Source organism: Manacus vitellinus, unplaced genomic scaffold (assembly GCF_001715985.3).
Source record: "Manacus vitellinus isolate BGI_N305 unplaced genomic scaffold, ASM171598v3 scaffold_14_pilon, whole genome shotgun sequence".
Classification (NCBI taxonomy): Eukaryota; Metazoa; Chordata; class Aves; order Passeriformes; family Pipridae; genus Manacus; species Manacus vitellinus.
In genome coordinates, this window is record NW_021939063.1 from 6,587,938 (window position 1) to 6,609,697 (window position 21,760).

The window sequence follows — 21,760 nt, forward strand, 5'->3', positions numbered from 1 at the left end:
CTAAGATTTTATGGCTAAATTGCAGAATTTCTCAACTCTGACACTCTCCAACAGCTTCAGTGAGACTGTTCACTCTTAGTTTCAGAATTGTCTTTATATACTTTGCTGAATCTGGGCCTTAAACCTTTTATACTTTGCCAAGCTATGAGTCACTGAGAGTGCTGCTGCCTCAAATGAGCCAGTGACTAAAGCAAACTCATACTGATCATTCTTGAATCCATCTTGTGTTGAAACTGATGTCACACTGGGCAGATTTTTCTTTTATATAACATATAAGATAGTTGTTGAAATTTGTATAGAAAAGTTTGATTAAAACTACCTCTAATTAAACACTGTGTTCATTGTTCATCACCACATATTTAGAATTTTTTTAACATTAGAAAAAAATATTTACATTTGAAAAACTAACCATGTCATGAAAGTGAAAATTTTTTTTGTAGCAAAGTATATTTAAGGTGTTCTTAAAGAAATTTTCCCTCTGAGGAGAAAAAAGAGGTTGTCCAAATATACCTGCATGCATGTGCATAAATGTATGAATTCATATGTGTGTTTATTATATATCCACATGTGCACAGGCGTGTGCAGATAGATGTGAAATTTAGTGTGTCATAATCCATAGTACCTATAATCTTAAAAAAATTATGCATGAAAGCCTAACATGATCCATAAAGTCACAATTACTTAAATGAACTAACAAGAAAGAAGATACATTAAGCTCTGCAAAACTGTAAAATTAATATTGCAGCTATGTCACCTTCGCCTGCAACTGGACTGAGCAAGGGTGAGAGAGAGAGAGAAATCAATTCCACGAGTTTTGGAGAATGTAAGACTGTGCCGAGAATGTATCTGTGTCTTGTGATGTCTTGTTCTGGTGTCATTGCTGCTCTGTGGCGGGGGGCTCTTCATCACCAAGGGAGTCTGGCAGGGCCATAGGCCAAGGTTAGCCACCAGGGTGCAAAGCACTCGCTTTACTGTGTCCTGGCTGGCGGCGGATCGCGTAGGCGGTGGTGGGGTGGGCGTATCATGGTCCTGTTTCGTTCATGAGTTTGCCCACGTGGCTCATCGTCGGAGCTGCATCACTCACTTCTCTCCCATTCCTCCTCATGGCCCCAACAGAACTCTTCTTACCACTTTTGCAATGCTCTCCAAGTGCTCTGGTTTCACTCACGACGAGCAGACTGGCAAATTTTAGCCATTTGGGCTATGCACATGTTTTATCAGAGTCAGACATGCTTGAGATCAGTCAAGGTATGGGGATGCAATGAATGACTCCTAGAGGCCATTTTCCACTCGTTTTCAGCAGAGTTTGAGCACCACCATTTTTCTCTTTAAGTAGGGAAAGTGGCTTCTCTGAAGTGCTAATGAATAATGGGAGAGCCTAAAATAATTTTCCAGTAGGGAACCTCAGGGGGTCCCACCTCACCTGCACTGAAGCACAGAGGTGGATGGGTGTTCTGGGCTGTGCCAGTGAATCACTGTACTGCAGAGCTAGTGCAAAAAGTGGTCAAAGGAGTTTTGCTTGGTTTGTACTCACTCTGTGTAAATGTGTGTTGTCTGTATGTCTGTCACATCTGTGTTCCACCTCTCTGTAATCCTTCCAGTGGAAGGAGTGTTACATGGATGAACTGGCTTCTTTGGGGGATAGACTTGTCTTTTGATGTTGCTTTGGTTTGATGCTGCCAGTCCGGCCGGGCTTGCTGTTCCCTCCAGCAGCATTAATTGTCTTGCTGGTACCCAAACCAGGGACATACGGCATCGTTCAGTGAGACTGGAGGGCTGACAAATGGGAAGGTGTTGAGAGATGCTGAGGAAACGGGCTCTGCTGAAGCTCTCTGCAGAAGCCACTTTACCTCTGACAGATCCAACACGCACTATTAATTGGTTGGGGCCAGCCTTTGCCAAAATAGCCTGCGAAGGGCTGGAGAGACACTTCCGAGTGTCTCTGCTCGTCACGCTCCCCTCGCTGAAGGCAGTGACAAACACCAATTAATTCATTGTCTGAATTCTGCTGTTGTGCCACACGTCTGTAGGGTGGAGAGCTGCCTTCAGCCAGAACAGATGAGCCGCTCAGGCACCCAGTGTATTCATCACCTGACTGCTCTGTAATTGTGTCTGGACAAAAATTATTCTCCAGTTCAGTAAGGGCATGGGTCTTAAGCTTAGTTTATAACTGCAGGTAATTAAAGTGTGAAAAGATTATATATAAAGCCAGTTTAAATGAAAATATCAAAGCAGGCATCTGTACCTTACCACTCACCTATCCATTTAATTTTTAGTATTCCCAGATCTTCAGTTCATATTGTATTTTAATCCTCTTGAATCATTGAAGAGAGACCATCAGAGCTAACCAAAAGTCTTAACACTGAAAAGCACCAGACCAGACCCAAATCATTGCACATTAGGCACAGGCAGTGTAAAATGCAATTAGGGCCCAATCCGACACTCACTGATGTCAGTAGAAAAGAACCTGCTCATAGATACAGAAAACTAAATGATGTTTCATTAAACATGCTGCATCCTGTGTCTGAGTAGGCACTTATTTAAATCAGATTCCTGAATTATATACTTTGGTTTCTTTACTGAAAATATAGGCAGCTGACTGGTAAAGGAACAGCTTTTTATTATCATTAATTATAAATTTTGGGAGGGGATCATTACAAAATTAGTCAATGTTACAGATACTATCCAATAAATATTAAATGAACCTGAAGTTGTCTTCTGATATGATTTAATGCTAGCAATTAGTTTTGCATTTTTTAAAAAGGATGAAAGCAAGCATGAGTAAGTTAATATAAAACATTACTGTTCAACCGCTCTTCAAGGTTAGTACTTCACTGTATGTAATATTCATTGTAACAACCTAGCTGGTGTTCCATACTAATGAGTAGGTGAGGTTGGGTTTTTTTTTTATATTTCCAACTTGTTTTATCTCTTCAGTGGTTTTGCAGAGCCTGTACTCAAGCAAGTGAGAGTCAGGAAAGCTGCATTGTTTTGAGTGGAACTCTTTTGATTTACAACAACTGGGGATCTGCCCCATTGTTATTTAAAGCAGTGTTAGTAGAAAGACAGAAAACTGAGCTTGGGAAAGTTAATTAAACAGTAGAAGTCATAACAAGTGTCTCTTGTCTCCTGTGAAAGAGAAGACAGCTGTATTGTTTCTGGCAGAGTAATTCTCTGTTGTACACATTTATTTATTGACGATTTGGAAGAGGCTCTTGCTCTGGGTAATGATGCTAATATTGACAGAAGGAGATATTATAGTGATAAACAAATGGCAAGTCACAGTTAGACACCTAGAAAGTAGAAACCACTGCATAATTTTTAGTAGTGATTGAAATAATAATCCTTTAGTATTTAAAATTATGTTTGCGATATTGTCTGAAAACTCAAGACCACCTTATTTGAAGGTTAAAATTGAGTAGCGGATCCCCCTACACATACATCTGAATAGTCCTGACTTGGTTATAAAGGTGTAGTTTTTTGATTAAAAATTACAGTTTTTCTTCTCTCCCTTCAGTTCCAGATTACCAAGAGCAGGATATCTTTCTATGGAGAAAGGAAACCGGTTTTGGATTTAGGATTCTAGGTGGAAATGAGCCTGGAGAACCTGTGAGTATCATGTTTTAACTCACGACATCTTTCAGTCATGGCAGTAGCATGTATAGATGTGCAGAACTGTTCTATAGCATGACTGTTGAAGTAACTTGTGGATTATATATATCCTGCAACTCCTCCCCCCCCCCCTTTAAAAAAAATCCCAGAACTCCATAACAGAAATGGGGCTTTTTTCTCCTTCTACTTTTGTTGTAAACCAGATAGAAACACATAGGTCTGGAATTGCCTGGATGCTGAGAAAAGGATGTCCTGGTCAGGTTTGCAAGTATTTTGATCTTAGAATGCCAGGTTTTCTATTTGCTCGATCCTCTTCTCGAATTCACTCAACTTCTTTACCATAAATTCAGTGCCTGTGGGAGGTGTCGTCCTTTCACATTCTGCACAGGTCACAGCTAGGTAGTGGCAGCATGAATTTCCATGTTTTTCCCTGCCAAAATTATTTTGCTCATTTATGGGAAGAGAGATCATGAATTCATCTCACGTTAAAGTAACTCCACAGAACTCACTGAAGATAAACCAAGACTGAGTTGGTGGACAGGCGAGTGGTACCAAGCTTGTAAACCCTAGGGGCAACTGAAAGAGTAACTCAATCTCAACTTCCCTGACAAGACCCTCAGTGCTTTTAACCATCTTCCTGTCTGGTCACTGTCTGGTTGAACGAGTTTCCCAAGGCTATCTGTCATTAGAGTGAATGGACTGCCTAAAGAAACAAGATGTCAATTTATTACAATTCCATGATGTGGCTGCATTCACACAGAGCTGCTTTCACAGGAGCAACTTTCCTGACCAGCAGACATTTGTCAACAATTTCATGTCCCTACTAAATTGGGTCTAACTACGAGTGCCCCTTGCTTCCAGCTGGCTGTTGGGCTGGTTCTCATTTGTCTCTCTTCCTCTGCTAATTCATCAGATTTACATCGGTCACATTGTACCGCTGGGTGCTGCTGATGCTGACGGCCGCCTGAGATCGGGTGATGAACTGATCTGTGTGGATGGGACGCCTGTTGTCGGAAAATCACACCAGCTTGTCGTCCAGCTTATGCAACAGGCAGCCAAACAAGGTCATGTCAATCTGACCGTCAGGCGCAAAGTGGTTTACACAGGTAGGCTGCAGTGTTTCTCTGCAGGGATAGCTTTTCTTGCCAAGCTCCCATCTGCTCAACAAATGGTTTAAAGGAAAAAAAACTTCTCCTTCTAGTACTGGGAAAACTCAGGGGATGTGTTGTTCTTCTTCCTCTTTTGCCTGTTTTTAGTCTTTTTTGTTCTTGATCAAATAAGTTTCAAGTATTTTTTTCCCAGTCAAGAGTCTCTCAATCTCGGTTGGATTTCCCAGTCTTCGTGAAGGTTTTGGATAAAATGAGGAACTGTTTGGTTGCAGTATATCGTTTTTAGTTCTACTTATACAGCAACAGCACTGTGGCTGACTGCCTGTGTTTTCTGTTTACTTCCTGAAATAAATGTGCTGCCTGATAGTCACCCTTAAACTGGGAGTGAGGGGGAAAAAAGCTGAGGAGTCCACAGGAGGGGAGGTGAAGGCAGTGGTGTGTGGTGTCCCCTGTCCCAGGCTCGGGGAAACTTCAACATGTAGTCAACCAACTGCAGGATGGAAAACTGTAAACGTTGGTTCTGGTGGTGCAAGGCGTGCATGTTTGTTATCATAGAGTCATAGAATGCTTTGGGTTGGAAAGGACCTTAAAGATCATCCAGTTCCAACCCTTCTGCCATAAGCACCTTCCACTAGACCAGATTGCTCAAGTCTAGAGAGGTTTCTGTGTGCTGAGTTATGCTGGGCACTGTGCACACACTGCACCAGTGTAGGGTTTAAATGGACGAAAAAGAAGCTGGCAGAAAGACAGAGATGCAGAGAGAAGTGACACTGCCTGGTGGCACCCAGATGAGTGACTGAAAAATGTCCTGATAGCAAAGAAAATGGAAGACATGAGCATGAGCTTTCTAAATGACATGTGACCTCATGCTTAATATTGGAGAGTAACTTTGGGGTGCTGCCTCTTTCTGTGTGAATCCCTTTAGGGAGCTCAATTGTGGCATTTCATTTAGCTCACTTATTCAGAAAGAAAGGATATTGTGTAGCCTTTCAAGTTTAGGCATCATCGGATAAATAGGCAGCGCTGTACTTTGATCTTAAAGAGCATCAAAATAACATTCAGTTTGGAAATGAGGCCCTCAGTTGAAGTTAGGACTAGAAAAGTACCTCTAAAATAGCTCTGTGTTCTTATCCAGGACTGAGCTCCTTCTGCACAATATTAGATGCTCATTTCTCATTTCTTTCCTCCTTCACTTTGTGGATTGAACACCAGGTAATGTCTCTCCTCTGACAGCCTCTCTTTAATTCCTGACCAAGGGCTGCCAATGTGAGAGAAGCTTCGGGAGAAGAGCTTTGGGAGGAAGGGGAAGGGCAGCTGAATTTTGGTATTGTTTTTGTGCATAGATTTTCTATTCAGTTTTACAGCCTCCAGGCTGGAAATTACCATGAAAGATTTAGATGCATGAGATCTCTCTTGATATTTCATTCAGAGGCATGTTACTCCAGACCGAGCTATTTCTGAATCATTTCAAATGTGGACACTTACTCTAGGATAAATTATTCAGAATCCCTTCTTTCACCTTATATTTGCAGGCTTTTAAATTCTGGTATAACTTTGTAGAGAAGGCTGTTCCTGAATTTTGGTCCCTTGTTCTTCCTGTCATCCGTATGCCAGTAGAAAAAAGATTGTTCACCTAAATGGGTACTCTCTGTCTTGAGATTCATGTAGAGGGAATTTTATGCGCCTGTATTCTTAATATGTAGAATACTATATATTTAGTACATACTTTAAGTGCAGATGGCACTTCTATCCAAGGATATTTTAAAGTCTTTTTTCTTTGGACCATGATTTTAGAGGATTAGATTTTGTTTGCTTTTTTTCTGTTGCTTTTAAGAACTTCAACTTAATTTTGATTCACCAAATTGGAGAAGTGACCTGATTAGTGGAGGCAGCCATTCAGCAGGGACAAGTGCAATATGCTGCTCTCAGCTGCACAAATGGGCTGCAGAGAACAGGCTGAGCAACACGAAGTGGAAGCCGTTGTGGGCCATGAGCTTTACGCTGAGGTTGGCTCAGGTGAAGGAAAACACTCTGCTGGGATGTAGGCAGGGGGGAACTCTCCTGATTTCCCAGCAGATGATGGCTTAGTGCAATATGGTCCAGCACTTCAAGAAAGACATGTTTGAGTTGGAGAGAGCCCAACTGGAGGGAGTCCAGAGGACCAGGGAGAATAAGGAGAGCTCTGGAAAACATGGTCTGCAAGGAAATACTGTGAACAAATTTGGATTCTTTAGCTTAAAGCAGAGAAGGGGGAGGAGGTATTGTACTCCTCAAGACTATAAGAGGCTGCTGCAAAGAGGAAGGGAATAATATGTTCTCCATATGCCTGTTAGATAGCACTAGAAATAATAGCCTTATGTTGCAGCAGGGAAGATTTAAGTCCGATATTGCAACCAATAGATTGCCTGGGGAGATATTTAACAGCTGATTAGACAAACATCTGTCAGGACTGACACTAAGTATAGTTGGCCCTCACTCAAGCAGAGTTTGGACTAAGCAATTTTTTTTGAGACTTCTTCAAGCCTTGTGGTAGCTGATTAGATTTTAAACTACTACCCCTTCCAATTTCAATTGCTGTTGAACACTTGTTTAATGTTAATGTTAACAATGTTTAATGGTTTCCCTGTCTGTGCCAGTTGCTGATAGTTGCTGGTTCTTCTGTCCAGAATAGTTTGCTTCACAGGTTGTTTTGCTAGTGTGGGAGATTGTTATTACTTATGATCCCATTAATCAAAGGCAATCAGTGCTACCTAACTGATAACACTGAGTTTAAAAATACACAGGTGTTGTGATGGATGTGTGATATTACTGTCTCTCCTCGTGGCTTGTGCACGTATATACAGTTGTACATATATAACTGAAGTGAGGATGTGACAGCTCAAGGAGGCACCTTTCAGCTAATGTACTCTAGGTTTAAAATGCCACCAAGCACCCAAGCACACAGCACTCCACTGGTTTAACCATACTGCTGCTGCAGTTTGGCAGTGAAAGGCTTTGGCTGTGTGACCATACACAGAAGAGGGTGAGCAGGTGTGGTCAGTGCTATCACTGAAGCTATTGGTTGTGACATCCAAAAGGATACAGAGCCCTTGGTCATTATGGCTGTGATCTGTAGACTAAAGCAGGTGATTTTCTCCTGCCTTTTTCCTCAGTAGAGATCTCTTTTCAAACACTAAATGGCGCAGCCTGCTCAAACAATCTTTCTTCCCCTCCTCCCCAGTTCCCAAGGCAGAGAATGAAGTCCCGTCCCCGGCCTCTTCCCACCACAGCAGCAACCAGCCGGCCTCGCTGACGGAGGAGAAGCGAACGCCACAGGGCAGCCAGAACTCCCTCAACACCGTCAGCTCGGGCAGCGGCAGCACCAGTGGCATCGGCAGCGGTGGTGGCGGGGGCAGTGGCGTTGTCAGCACCGTGGTCCAGCCCTACGATGTGGAAATCCGCCGCGGCGAGAACGAGGGGTTCGGCTTTGTCATCGTCTCGTCCGTGAGCAGGCCCGAGGCGGGGACGACGTTCGGTGAGTCGTGGAGTTTTTTAAATGCGCCTCAGATGAGACACAGGTTTGAGCACTGCAGCACAAGGAGGCGAGCGGGGATCTGTTTAATTAAAAGTCGTGGGCGTGCCCCAATTTATGTAATTAATAGCTTAATCGGAGGCAAAGACTTGGTAGGTGTTTGCCTCCTGGGTTTTGTTCAGCACTGAGTCGAGAGAAGCAAAATGAGAAATCCCAACCTGAAGAGCAAAAATTGCCACCAATGGCAGTTGCTGATGGTCACTTTCTGGGAGAGCCTTTCTGGGGTTTGCTCTCAGAAGAGTTGCTGGGGATCCTCCCAGTGATGCTGTTTGCTAGTGCAGAAATGGAACAGGTGGAATGAAATATGTCTCCTAATGGTGGAATCGAGCCAGTTGATTTAAAAGCAGTAATGCTTAAACTGATTAACTTCTCTTTGGCAATCAGGGTTATTCTGATCCTCATTATGGAGTGAACCTGCTGATAGATGGAAAGTTTTAATTAATAGTGCTTGCTGGTAATACATAAAATGCAGAATACTGTTAAAAAACCAAGATGTTTTTTTTACCCATTTCACCTCTTCCCAAATCCATTTCTTCAGAGTAGGGTGAAATGAAGTATATGCAATGTCACACATAATGTCCTGCCCTAATAGAGGGTGATCGTGGTTTCTGTTTGAAGACAATCTTTCTGCCAGGCAGACACCCATTTCCAGGTGTTGCTGCAAAGGAGGTGTGTGTAAGCTGGTTTTGCAAGTATGCTCAGAACTGCCTGTTCTTGAGCAGGAGCGTCATTGCAAGGAGGAAATCAGTCAGAGATGCTATTTTCTTCCCTTTCCATCTCCTCCAAAAGGGCCAGAGGCAGCATCCACTTGGACTTTGTAGTGGAAAAAGGTATTCCCTCTCCGTTAATCTGTGGCAGATGTTAGGGATGGAGGGGGAGAGGAAAAGGCAGAGCACATGCCTTGGCCTTCTTCACACTACCTCTCACAGCAGGGTTGTGGTTTGCAGACAAAATGTATTGGAGGCTCCCTGTACAGCTTGAGGGTTCCTGGGGCATGCAAGTGCAAGAAGTGGCCTTTCCCTCTTTATCCTAGGCTTTTTTTCTGATTTCTTGCCCATCAGTAACGCCCTTACTTACATCAAGGGAGCATCACCTCCTTTGCTGGTATTGATGTAGAACAGGCCATTTCTAACACTGTTGTGAGCCGTTATGACAGGAGAGATTTCAAGGGGGAAATATCCAGTAGAAAGCCAGTGCATCGAGTTCTGTCAGTTCTCAGACACCAGGCTGCTTCACACTGTCCTTGCTGCTGGAAACTGCACTTGAAAATAGGAGTTTAGGTGCCAGAACACAATGGTATAATATAATACAGATTAAACTGAAGTCAGTCTAAACCAGAGGGAGTGCTTTTGTCTTCTGAATGTATTTGCAAACGTGTGTAAATAACTTTTACTGTATGAAGACTATGCTCTAACTCTTTTCTGCAGAGAAGCCTTGACCTGAGGTTGTAAAGAGTTGTGTTTGCTTTAGCCCAAGATACTCACTAACTGGAAGTTTTCTGTGCAGGGGCTCCTCATGGAGATCTGTTGATCTGTGACTGTTTTTCCTTTAATTTTTTTCAAGTATATTCAACTTTTTCCTAATACTCCGCATGAGATGTGTTCCCTCTGCTGTCTGGTGCTTGCCCTGGACCTGCTTTGTGGTTTTTTTCTTTCATATGTAGTATTTAGAGATGGGCCAAACTGGTTCTAAAACCCACCTTGGTCACTTTGGTGTGGGCTCTGTCATCTGTGTTCAGTGGGTTGGATAGAGTCATACCCTCAAAACAGCCTTTAAACTGGATAGGGATTTGTATTACCAGAAAGAGAAACTTTCTAACATCATAGTAAAAGAAGAAAAAAGAAATCTCCCTGATGTTTGCTACTAATATTAATGCTTTCTGCCAGTTTTCATCACATCTCCCAACCTCACATATCCATGTCTTGGCCTTTTCTTCTTTATAGTCTTTCTAGTGTTGTCATGTGTGCAGCAGTGTATATCTCTAAAACTACTAATCAAGTAAAGACTATAGCAGAGATGGGAAAGTGCATCTTGAGGGTGAATGTATTGTGGATGCAAAGTATGAGTTGACTGCTCTGTACCTCATGGTTTCAGTCACGTGCTGCATGCCTGAGGGCCTCTTCTTGCCCTCATAAGGAGCCATACAAAAGCCCAATGGATTTATCTTAGTGATGTTGTCTATGCTCTTTGTCCCAATTCTGCATGTTATGGACGACCCTGTGTTTTTGGAACAAACAGTTGCGTGGAACAGGAGGAGAATTTTGTCTCCAAAACACATTCATCCTAAAGTGCTCTTGCTTTGTGTGTCACACATCTCCATGGTTTTGTGTGTGGTTTTAGAGGTATTTAAATGAGGAAGTCCTTATTCCTTACCTGTTCCCACCCTGGTGCCAAATAAGGTCATAAAAGTGGAAGGGTTAACAGAGGCTGAGGTGAATGCCTGCACCAAACGGGTTACCTTTGTCAGTCTTGGCCCATCTGTAGTGGTCCTGTGCCTTCCCTGGTAGTACCTTTATTCACGATGGAAGAAAAACGTTTCATGTTGCTTCCCCGTGCAGCGCTGATAGAGTGGGTCTGTGTGGTAGAAAGGGAGCCGTGCTCCCTCCTAGGCCTAGAACGATTTTATCTTTCTAAACTGAGAAAGAACAAAACATTGGCAGAACCTTGAACAGCCATTGGCTTAGAGAAGGACCAGAGAGGCTGACAACAATGTAATCTTGGAGAAGGAAGGCTGAGTTTTCTAGAAGCAGTTTCAATCCTTTTCTTCAAAAATAAAATCAGATTTGGGTTATGATGGGGCTGCTAAGTGCAGTTGTAGTCAATAAAAATCTCAATAAAAATCTCACAATTTATTAACAGAAATCCAGGTGGGGGGGAGTTTTGAGTGATTAACAAAACACCTTTTTGTGGAAAAAGTAAAGCTTTGTGCACTCATACTAGTTGATTGCCAATGTTTTGAACACTGGCAGCAAAGCTATCCTATAATAACTTTTGCTTGATGCATTAATTAATTAACCCTTAACCTTCTCTTTCCCTTTTCAACCCTTTTTCTCCTTTTCCCCTTCACCATATTCCCACGTATGTAAACAATTAAAAAACCAAACCAAAAACAAAACCAAAAAAACAACCCCCAAACCAATACAAAAGCGGGAAATGCATGTGTGGCCATGCCTCACAAAATAGGTCGGATAATTGAAGGGAGTCCTGCTGACCGCTGTGGGAAGCTGAAAGTAGGCGACCGGATCTTGGCCGTCAATGGGTGCTCCATCACCAACAAGTCGCATTCAGACATCGTCAACCTCATTAAGGAAGCGGGAAACACCGTCACCCTGCGCATCATTCCAGGAGATGGTAAAGTATATGTTTCCTGCTGTCTTATCTGACCCTCTTGTTGGTTTTTGTTCCTGGGCTTTTTTGTGTCAGTTGGAGCTGCAAAGTCATGGAGGACTCAATTCCCACTCCCGCTTTGGGAGGTAGCAGTGAGGGAGGTTGTGAGCCCTTCATAGCTTTATTTTTTCTCCCTTTTTATAGAAATAGATGGTTTTAAACAGGGAGGTGCTGATTCGACATTAAAAAAATAATATTCCATTCTATGTATCTCCTTTAAATGATCTGCCACGAGTTTGATACACAACTTGGTACACTTTGATTTGATCCTTAGGTTTTAATAATGCAACTTCAGAATATTTGGGAATCGCTTGTTAGCATGTGGGATTCCTGAAGCTTTGTATAGATACAAGCAGGCTATGGACTAAAGAGATAACAGAAAGGGATAAACACTTTGACATGTTTTAAGCTGTTTGAAAAGCAGATTTGTTTTTATTCTCAGTAAGTTGCTTTGGGAGCAAGCTCAATACATTTTTAAATGACTGTTTAAATGGTGGTGGCTCTGGAGCTGCTGTGAGCCTGCAGCTGATCACTGTAAGAGTTACCCTAGAGAGGATCTCAGTGTTTCAGATCAGAGGGAATATGCAGGATCCCTAATAATAAGCAGACACTTGGTACTGGTTTCAGGTCACTGAAGTATTTAATAAAAATAAGGATTTGTGTTATATATCAGTTTCATTACATTGATGCCTAGCTTGACCCCCGAATAGGAACAGAGCAGAAACCTTGTAAAATATCTGCAGCAGAACTAAAATTGCTGTGGTTCTAAATTCTGACTATTTATTTATTGTCCTGCTCTGCCATGGATGGGTTCATGGTGAGAGCTCGTTAGGCAGAAACCTTTTAACGTTGTTCTCCTTTTAAGTTAAATCCATGGGTATAAGATTTGATGACTCAGATACAGTGCTAACAAGCATTCCTTAGAGTGGTACAGGACATTATTTGCATTTAAATGTGGAGAAAGTGTGATTAAATTTAAAAGAAACCCAGAGGAAGTATAGCTGAAATGAACCTAGTACCTGAAAAAAGAATGAAGACGTTTGATGATGTGATTTCCAGTGAGAAGCACTGGGTAGTTGCTAACTCTTAAACTTTCTGATCTGAAACATGGATTTGGTTACCCCACAGAGCATGATTATGCTGTGTTTTGTTATAGGATAAAAATAGACTGGGATGAGAAATGATCTGGTTATAAATTGTTTCTGTTTAGGATGATATGTTTTGCACAAAGGCTTTATTTTCCTACTGTCTAGTAGGTACCAGGTCAAATGGTATATGATCCTCTGCTGCTTGCAGCAAATTAGGTGTTCATGAATAATAAAATGGCTGTGAATCAGGCTAACATCAGAGCTGGCCTGCGCATGCCTGCTTTGGGAGATAAACTGAGAGAAGAATTGTTCATTACCTGTATTTTAGTATCTCATAAAAATCAAGGAAGGTGAATCTTTAAATAAATGAAGAGCTTGTTTTTTTTAAAGGCAAAGCCACCTGAGAAATAAGCAACTTCTGAATGGTTTAAAAATTTTTTAAGAAGAATGTAGCTTCCTGATATGAATGCTCAGCCAGTCTTGTTCATGCAATTATGTGTCCCAGATATCATGTAAATCACTTAGGTTAGGGAAACACGTACCTGGGACTGACATCACATGTTCCTAGAGAAAGTGGAAAGGTGTTCCCTAGGGAAGGAGTCGACTCTACTCTCATAGCAATGCAAACTTCAAGTCTTTTTATTTACTGTCACTTTAAAATTCCAAGTCAGATTGCCATCTTTGCGTAGTATTACCTGCCTTTAATTTCTGAAAGCCACTAAGACCCAACACTCTGAAAATTGCTGAGAGGTTTGCTCTAAACCCCCATGAGACACAAAAAATTAGTCTCAGTGTTGTTTTCTTTTTGATGTCTTTGTGTGCCTTTCTTGATTTGTTGTTTTCTTTGTGTTGACTTTTGAGTGCTTTTTTTGGCAAATATAAATAGTCTATGTGCTTCAAGGAGTGGGGAGCATAAATCAGAAGCTAAGGCACATCACAAGACTCACAATAAACTCACACTGCTAATCTCTTCTAACATTATTAAAAACACCAAGAATTTCTGCTTCGAAATAAGTTTTGCACAAATTAATTGCTACAGACCACTGCAGGATTACATTTGCCATGAAGTTATGATGCTTTAACACTCTTCCAGCTGATGCAAGGATACAGAATGCTGGGAAAGAACAAGCTTAGATTAGACATTTAATTGGTGACTGGTTTAGGGCAGAGCAGGGCAAGGAATCAATGAAATATGTACATTTTAGGACATGCAGTTGTAATTTCACTAAAAATCATTTTTGCTATGTTCTGCTCCGGTTTTGCATGGTGGTTGGAATGCATCCTGAACCAGTGTCTAGAAAACTAGCAAAATTATGCACAACTCCTGACTCATGGGATAGGGTGGGCTAAAGATAGATGCAGTGCAGTGGTGTGAAGATACATCTGTACCAAAGATGTGTTGTTGCTCTGCTTGGGATTATTAGTGTGACCTACTAAAGGGTAGGAATCTTGCATTCTCTTTGAAGCCCATCTTCATCTGATCTCCAAATATTTGTGGATGATTCCAGAGGCTTTTGTTCTGGATGAATACAGAACACTTAACTGTGTTTTGGGGCCTTCTTCTGTTTGAGTTAGATTTTAACATCAAGGCATCTTTACAAAATAAACATAATTATTTCTTAAAATTCTACAGTGTAACCACCCATAGGGATGCCTCTTCCTCACACGAGCCAGCTGTCAGTGGCACAGCATCACAAGGGTATGTTTTGCTCATGCCTAACCTGAGAGGTGCAGGCAGACCCAGGAGCCTCTCTTGCTGCCTGAACTACTGGACACAAGCTAGCTCTGGTCTGGAAAATGTTACAGCTCCATATGCTGAGGATTTGGGCATGTTAACTTGGGCACAGTACTGCAGGCAAAGGAACTATGTTCTTGTTGCACCCATCTGTTTAAGTGCTTCTTTTTCCTTTCCCCTTTCCTGAGTTTCCCTTGACATGCAAGTAGCTACAGGAAGGAAAAACCTTCCCCTTATCTAGATTTCTCCATAATTCGAATAAATCCATGAAGTAAATTAAGCTCCCAGGACCAAGTAAGCCCATGACCACCACCTCTCCTTAATTCAGGCAAAACCCCTCCCATTGCTGCAGTTTTTTATTACAGCTGGACTCTGTTTAGTAATGGCAGATTTCTCCATAGTCAGTACAATGAATTACCAGATGCTTAAGAGGCAAACAAGGGCAGGGTAGGAGACCTTGTAATTTTATGTTGGAGAGCCAGATGTTTTGTCACTGTTACCCTAGTGATTGTGCATTCAGTTTAGATTTTGATCTTAAAAAGTGGATCATGGCCAGTATTTTGTAGTTACTTGTCACCTGTGGTTCTCTCTTGGTTACAGAGGGTATAGGCACAAAGTGGGGGTCTCCTGTGTGCAGAGCTGTACCTCAAAGGAGCAAGGGTCTGTCACTGCAGTGGCTTTAGCTGGGAATGCTGTGCCTGATGAGTGGGTGTTTCCGTGGACTGTGTCCATCATTCTCCATATGCAACCAGCTGTTCAACATTTGTGTGGTTAAGCATGTACCTACCACCAAGGCTTCCTCTGAATTCAAACTCCCATGGGAGGGAAAGGGTGTTTTCAGGACTGCTGACTTCTGGAGCAGTTCAGCATTTGAAACTCTTCAGTACTAATTTCAGTTCAGGATTGATACAATATGTAGTTCTGGAAAATGTGTTGAGTTCAATATACAAGAGTTCCAGGTCTTTCCTCCAAAAGTGTGTTGCTAATATTTGGCTATTGGCATTGACGTGTCCTTAATTTTAGGCAGAATTTTGAATAAGTTTGGAGTTAACTCTGGTGTTACTGAAGTGTGTGATACAGCTCCAGAATGACAGGGGGAACATTTTGCCCTGCCATGCTGTGAGGGATGCCTAAGTAACCTCTTTTCAGTTGTGTCTACAGCAACTCCCATCCCAGTTGTAGGAAGCAGGAGAGGGGACCTCTCCTTGAAGCACCTCCTGCTGTGCATAGAGAAATATGTCATTTGCACAGACTGATGTTGAGCTGTGCCTTTTACTGTGGCAGAAATTGAGTTTAGGAGTTACTCCTGCTCTCTGTATTCTCTCCGTGCATCCTTTCGTAAGTGGTACTCAGAGCTGCTGGTGCATTTGGTACAGGTGGTTCCACTTCCCTGTGTGCAGCTTTCAGTGCTCAGGCAATAGTGGGTTGTATTTCAAAGACAGATTTCAGTGAGTTTGGGGTTTAGCCACATTCAGTATCACCTTGCGAGGTATTAGATGAAAGCCACATCTCAATTCTACTGAAGATTGCAGTTTCTGATGGAGGAAGGGACTGATAAGCTTATAATCTCTGGAATACTTATAGCTACTGTAAAATTCATCTAGCCAACCTACAATATTTAGAGACTTTAGTGACTGGAATTCATATCATCAGATAACAGACAAAACACTGTTCAACCCTTCTTCTATAAGTCTTCATTCTGAGTGTGTCTAAAGGTCAGAGAGGTTTCCAATCCAGATTTCCTAATTTTTTTTTATTTTAATTTTTTTTTCATTTCTCAAATGAGTGTACAGTTTCATATACATAATTACTCTGTTAATTTGGGGAATTGAGCAATTTGAGCCCATCTGAAGTTCTTTAGAAACAACATAATGATGATTTCCAGTGAAATGCCTTTGCATAACTTCTTTTTCTTTCAGTGAATAGCCAATGGTCTTCCCTCATAATGAAAACCAAAATCTATTTTGCAGAATCCTCCAATGCTACTTTATTGACCAATGCAGAAAAAATTGCTACAATCACAACCACACATACTCCTCAGCAAATACCACAGGAGACCAGGTCAGATTGTTTTCCTTGAGCATGTTGACATGCTCTCTCTTTGGTTACTCCTTGATCACCTTCACATCCCATGAGCTGTATTTTTCTTCTCTCCCTCTTTCTCTCATTCATTACAGCAGGAACAACACCAAACCAAAGCAGGAATCCCAGTTTGATTTCAAACCACCCCAAGCAGCACAGGTAAGGAGCACCTCTCTAATTGTTTTGTTTACCACAGACTGTTGTTTCCAATCTGCTTGAGGGCTGGCTGTGTTCAAATATTTCCCTTGGAAATTCCTACTGAGAAGCTGTTCTCCCACAGTCTGTTTGCTCAAAAAAAAAAAGAGGAATTTGCTGATTAGTTTCTTAATATGTGTTGCTGTTGTTTCAGCTGAGAAACATTTCCAACACATTCTCATCAAGACTTTGAGGAAGAAAAAATAAAGGAAAAAAGCTGACATTTTTAGGGCAGTAATAATTTATGTGTTTGTTTATTGAATTGTATATTGTGAGGGGCCTCTCCAGAAAGTATTGTTGCGTGCAAATGATAAATTCAGAGGACAAAAAAGAGGAAAACTTAATAAGGGGCAATGGCTGGACTGTTCCAGTTCATGCAGATGGCATCTTATTAGAGAGATTATCTATCTCACTGTTAACTTTCCTTGCCACTGGCCATCCCAGAAGTAAGCTCTTCTATTAGGGGCTTCAAAACATCCCCATAATAGCATTTGTGGAAAACAATGCCCAGGCTTCTGAGCTTCTTGCAAAGGAATAGATGATGTGGTAACAAAAAGGAAAAGCCAGCACACACTCACCCCAAGTTCCATTAGACATTTCACTGAAGCCTGGCACTGGAAGTAAGGTTGTCCTCACCCTCCGTGCAGTTGGTAGAACGCTAACCACCCTCCAGAAAAAGGCCTTTCTGCCCTGGGCACAGGAGGTGTTGTGTAAAAAAAGTGCCCAAAAATGCACCATGGGACATGACCAAGCCCATTCATTCCAAAAGCCCTTCACAGGCCACCACCAGAACTCCAAATTGCAGAGTGGAATCTGAGGAAGAAGCAAATCCTAATCTGTGTGTGAAAATTCAACTGATTTTCTATTTTTAATTATCAGTAACAAAAACAATATTGTTCATTGTTGAATAATTTCAAAATGGGAACAGAGCACTATTTGACTTCCTATTCAATTGGGCGTTTGTTTTCTTCTCTCCAGCAGGACCAAGACTTCTACACTGTTGAGCTGGAAAGAGGAGCCAAAGGTTTTGGCTTCAGCCTGCGAGGTGGCCGAGAGTATAATATGGATCTGTACGTGTTGCGGCTCGCTGAGGATGGTCCAGCTGAGAGATGTGGGAAAATGAGGGTATGCACAAACTGATTTTAATACCACATATCTTTGGAATTAGCTGACTTCCCTGCCTCTCCCTTCTGCTGTGCCAGCTAAAAGGGAAATTAAATGTTAACTGAAAGTGGTTCCTATTTACTTCTGTCGTTGGCATCTGTCACTCTTTGTATGCAGTCTGTAGCAGTGTGTGTTCATTGGAAGACTTCACCCCCTTCTTCCAATCCTGCTTTCCAGATTCTAACACATAATCTGTCTTTTAAAGCCTAACAGGGATGCATGGAGCAGTGAAAATGTAATAGCCACAGTCTTTGTCTGCTACTGGGCAGAGTAGGGACAGAGCATGTGTATGGCCCACAGGTTACAAAATTGCAATGTGGTTTTTGATTAGCATTAACTTCACATATCAGCTAAATTACAAATATTATAACAAGGGCATATGCTACAAAAGGCCTACTAAAAAATTAAATTGGCACGTTTTATGTACTCCTTGTTCCTCTGTTAGAGAATGCATTATAACTTTCCCGCATACATCTTTTTCTTCTCCACATTAAGTCATGTGAAGGGCATTTGCAAAATTCTTTTGCTAGGGGTAGGTCTATAGGTCCAAAAATTTTCTGATGAAAATATGATGAAAAATCAATGCTGCCCTTTGGAAGTCAATGCTTTGACAACCTCTTCTAAGCCCTGTTTTCTTTCCTGATAAATGATTATATTTACAAAAGCAGCTTTGCTGGTTCATGGTAGTATCAATATCCAAGTGAGAAACAGACCTGAAAAAACTCTGTGAACATCCCAGTTGTGCTAGACTGTGAAACAAACAATCACGTTGAAGACTTTACAAATAATCAAAACTAAGTAGAATAGCAACAATTCTAGCACTGCTCTTACTATTGAGCAATACAGTTTTGGGATGTGGTTTTGCAAAACAGCAATGAAATATTTTTATACCTCAAGTTTTCCCCATTGCCTTCATGTGTTCCAGGCCCCTGCACACTGTTTTTTGTGGACTGTCACTGGGAGTTGGGCTTTTTTAGCTTCACCTGGTGCATAGTTGTTCCACCTTTGCTGTGGCCATTGTCTTGTGATGTGCTGGAGGGGACCCTTGTGGGGACTTGGTTCTAATCTTAGACTCTCTTATTACATTGACAGATCGGTGATGAAATCTTAGAGATCAATGGAGAAACCACCAAGAACATGAAGCACGCTCGGGCCATCGAACTGATTAAAAATGGTGGCCGCAAGGTCCGCCTGTTTCTGAAACGTGGAGATGGCTCAGTCCCAGAATATGGTGGGTCAAACTATGAAAACATTCCTTTCTTCCCTGGCATCACTCCATGAATGATTTGTCTCAAGATCTGAAGCGGGAATTCTTTTTTATTTTCCTTTCTCACCAGTGTCTTACCAACCTTTGCAACATATAATTGCCTCGCTTGTGCTGAATTTTCTACACATTTCATCCTTTGCTTGCTTCCATGGACTTGGGGCGCAGTGTAAGGCAAGATCATCATAGCAGTATTTTTTGGTGATCAGAGAGGAAAACAAAACAAAAAACCTTATTGTCTTGTCCAGCCAAACAAGGAATGTCATTGAACTGTGCCAAACTGTTTCTCAGCGGCTGAATTGTTGTTTCAAATAGGTCTCTACTTCTAATCAATGCAAAAACTGGGATCCCAAGTTACTATTCTGAAGCAGTGATTTTTTTTTTTTGGTTAGGTTTTTCTCTTAGTTCCTGTCTGTATCCATAGACATGAATGCCGAGATGGCTTACGAGATTTTTGCCTTTCCTTAATATTTATGTAAATATTTATAAAGTTATTTAAGAAAAAGAAGGAAAAAAAGAAAAAGCTTTACTGCAAAAGTATATTGATTTGGCCTCCTGAGCCCTTTTCTTCCCCCTTAAACTGTCTGCTGGTTTCAACTAGTTAATTTGTAAGGTCTGAAAAGGTGAGGAGGTTATGAAAAGGTGCTCTCATGTGTGTCTTGGGGGAAACAGTCAGTCCTTGTTTCTTACTAAGAATTGCATTAGATTTCCTTTTCTTCCCCTGGAGGTTGGATTGCTGGGTGGCTTAACTTAGCACACTATTTAATATTATAATTATGTCTTATTTATTTGAGATAATTGTCAAATATTGTGCCCTCGATGGAGGGCTACTCCCAACCAAAGGTCTTTGAGGTTTCTATAGAAACTGATGATTGAAGGGATGTCCTTTATACTTTCCTCCCCTTATTTGGGTTATTTCTGTGTCAGTAAGTTCTGTGTTTATCATTCTCTCCATGTCCTAACACCAGAAACAAAACCCTTCTGCACAATTTATGACCTAGATTTTCTTTTCATTTACTGTACCATGTTTGAGGGTTTCTGCTCAGTCTGCTCATTACTTAACTTAAAATGACCAATTCAGAGTAAAACCAACAAACAATTGAAGTGTTTAACGATATGGAAGGGAAGTTGTGGGTTTACACTTCTGTAATATAAATAGCACACCAGAAAGTTCAATGATGGCACTGAAATTCTGTAATGTTCTTTCTACTTTTGTCTTTTCCTATGCTCCTTTGGATGTACAGTACTGTATCATATGCTAGACTGCATAAATACCCTGTAAATTAAGTGCTTCACTTCTCAAAGCATATGTCTGTTGCACTGAGGATGGAAATCCACCACCAATTTTCTTTTGGCTAATGCTAACCACTAAAAGTTTGTTCTCCAAGCAAGGATTTAATATACAGGGGTTGCACTACTGTAAAGAATATCCTTGTAACATTTGGGACTCCTTCCTCTCTTTGTTCTGTTCGCTGCAGTCGCAAATGGTTCCTCTAATAATGTTAAGTTCCAATATTTTTCTGACTCAATTGGAACGTGCTTCTCTATGAGGCTGTATATTTTTGTAATGAGTTTTGTACTTATTTTTAATGTTGTGGTCTCTGGTGAACTTTATTTTTCGTTGTTGTTTGATTGTTAATGTTTTTTCTATGACATTCTGTGTCACTGTTCCAGCTGTCTTTTAGAATGGATGCTCTCGTTGTCTGGGTTATTGAATCACCTCTTAGATGTCTCTTTATGTCACAATAATAACAACTGCTGTCTTTGCAGCCTTATATTTGGGTGAAGCCTAGACAATCTGACTGGAAAAATAAACTTTCTTTATTCTAAGATAAAATATGAAGATTTTTCTTTCTTTCATCTTTGTTATAGGGAATCTAAATTTTCTACTTTTCTCTTTCTCTTTCTCTCACTTTTCTTGGTGCTGGGCTCTTCCTTCCTCAGCGATGATACCTCCTAATATCGCTGCATGTATGAGAAATGACAAGCTCGGGGAGTCTTGCTTCTACCTTATGGGCCATAATCAAACTACGGTTTGTAGCTAAAATCAATATTAGGTGTTTTTGTGCTGTGGCCTAATTCCCTCACATTGCTTTCCGCTTTGCTATATTTTATATGTACAGCAATTCATCCCGAACACCCTGCGTCCCCTGAATTGTAAGTACACACACCACAGGACACGTTTAAGCCTCGCTTGTACCTTGTGTGATTAGCCAGGTTGCTGCAAGCCACGTGCTTACAGCCAAGGAAAAGCAGTGTGGTCCCCAGGTGCTGTCTGAAAATCCTAATAAGCAAAATTACCCACACGTGGGTCACAACAGAGGGTTCACCTGGAAATCACAAAATTCTCACACGCGCACACACACCGACCCTCCCGAGCTCAGGAATGGAAATGCCATGAATTGGGAGATGCTTGGCCTGATGGCAGGAGGAATGAGCCTGTAGAGGGTTTGTCCTGGGGGAGGGAAGACAAAAAGGAGAAAAAGAGGGGGGGAAAAAAATCTGTCCCCACAAGTGTTTGTGAGGGTGTTCAGTTGTTGCCATCAGGACAGC

At 41.5% G+C, this 21,760-nt stretch overlaps 1 protein-coding gene across 6 annotated transcripts in view; it reads left to right on the top strand.

Annotated features, from left to right (window-relative positions):
* Nucleotides 1–21,760, top strand: part of MAGI1 (membrane associated guanylate kinase, WW and PDZ domain containing 1) — a 336,329-nt gene that overhangs the window by 310,635 nt on the left and 3,934 nt on the right. The window contains exons 15-24 of one of the 6 annotated variants that reach the window (XM_018068399.2): nucleotides 746–823; nucleotides 3,518–3,609; nucleotides 4,526–4,718; nucleotides 7,942–8,235; nucleotides 11,440–11,643; nucleotides 16,473–16,563; nucleotides 16,683–16,743; nucleotides 17,761–17,904; nucleotides 19,036–19,174; nucleotides 21,152–21,240. In XM_018068399.2, coding sequence (XP_017923888.1) covers nucleotides 746–823; nucleotides 3,518–3,609; nucleotides 4,526–4,718; nucleotides 7,942–8,235; nucleotides 11,440–11,643; nucleotides 16,473–16,563; nucleotides 16,683–16,743; nucleotides 17,761–17,904; nucleotides 19,036–19,174; nucleotides 21,152–21,240 — 1,385 coding nt within the window. Of the gene's footprint in view, nucleotides 1–745; nucleotides 824–3,517; nucleotides 3,610–4,525; nucleotides 4,719–7,941; nucleotides 8,236–11,439; nucleotides 11,644–16,472; nucleotides 16,564–16,679; nucleotides 16,744–17,757; nucleotides 17,905–19,035; nucleotides 19,175–21,151; nucleotides 21,241–21,760 lie in introns of all 6 variants that reach the window. The other 5 variants (XM_018068395.2, XM_018068398.2, XM_018068397.2 and 2 more) reach the window with 5 other exon arrangements.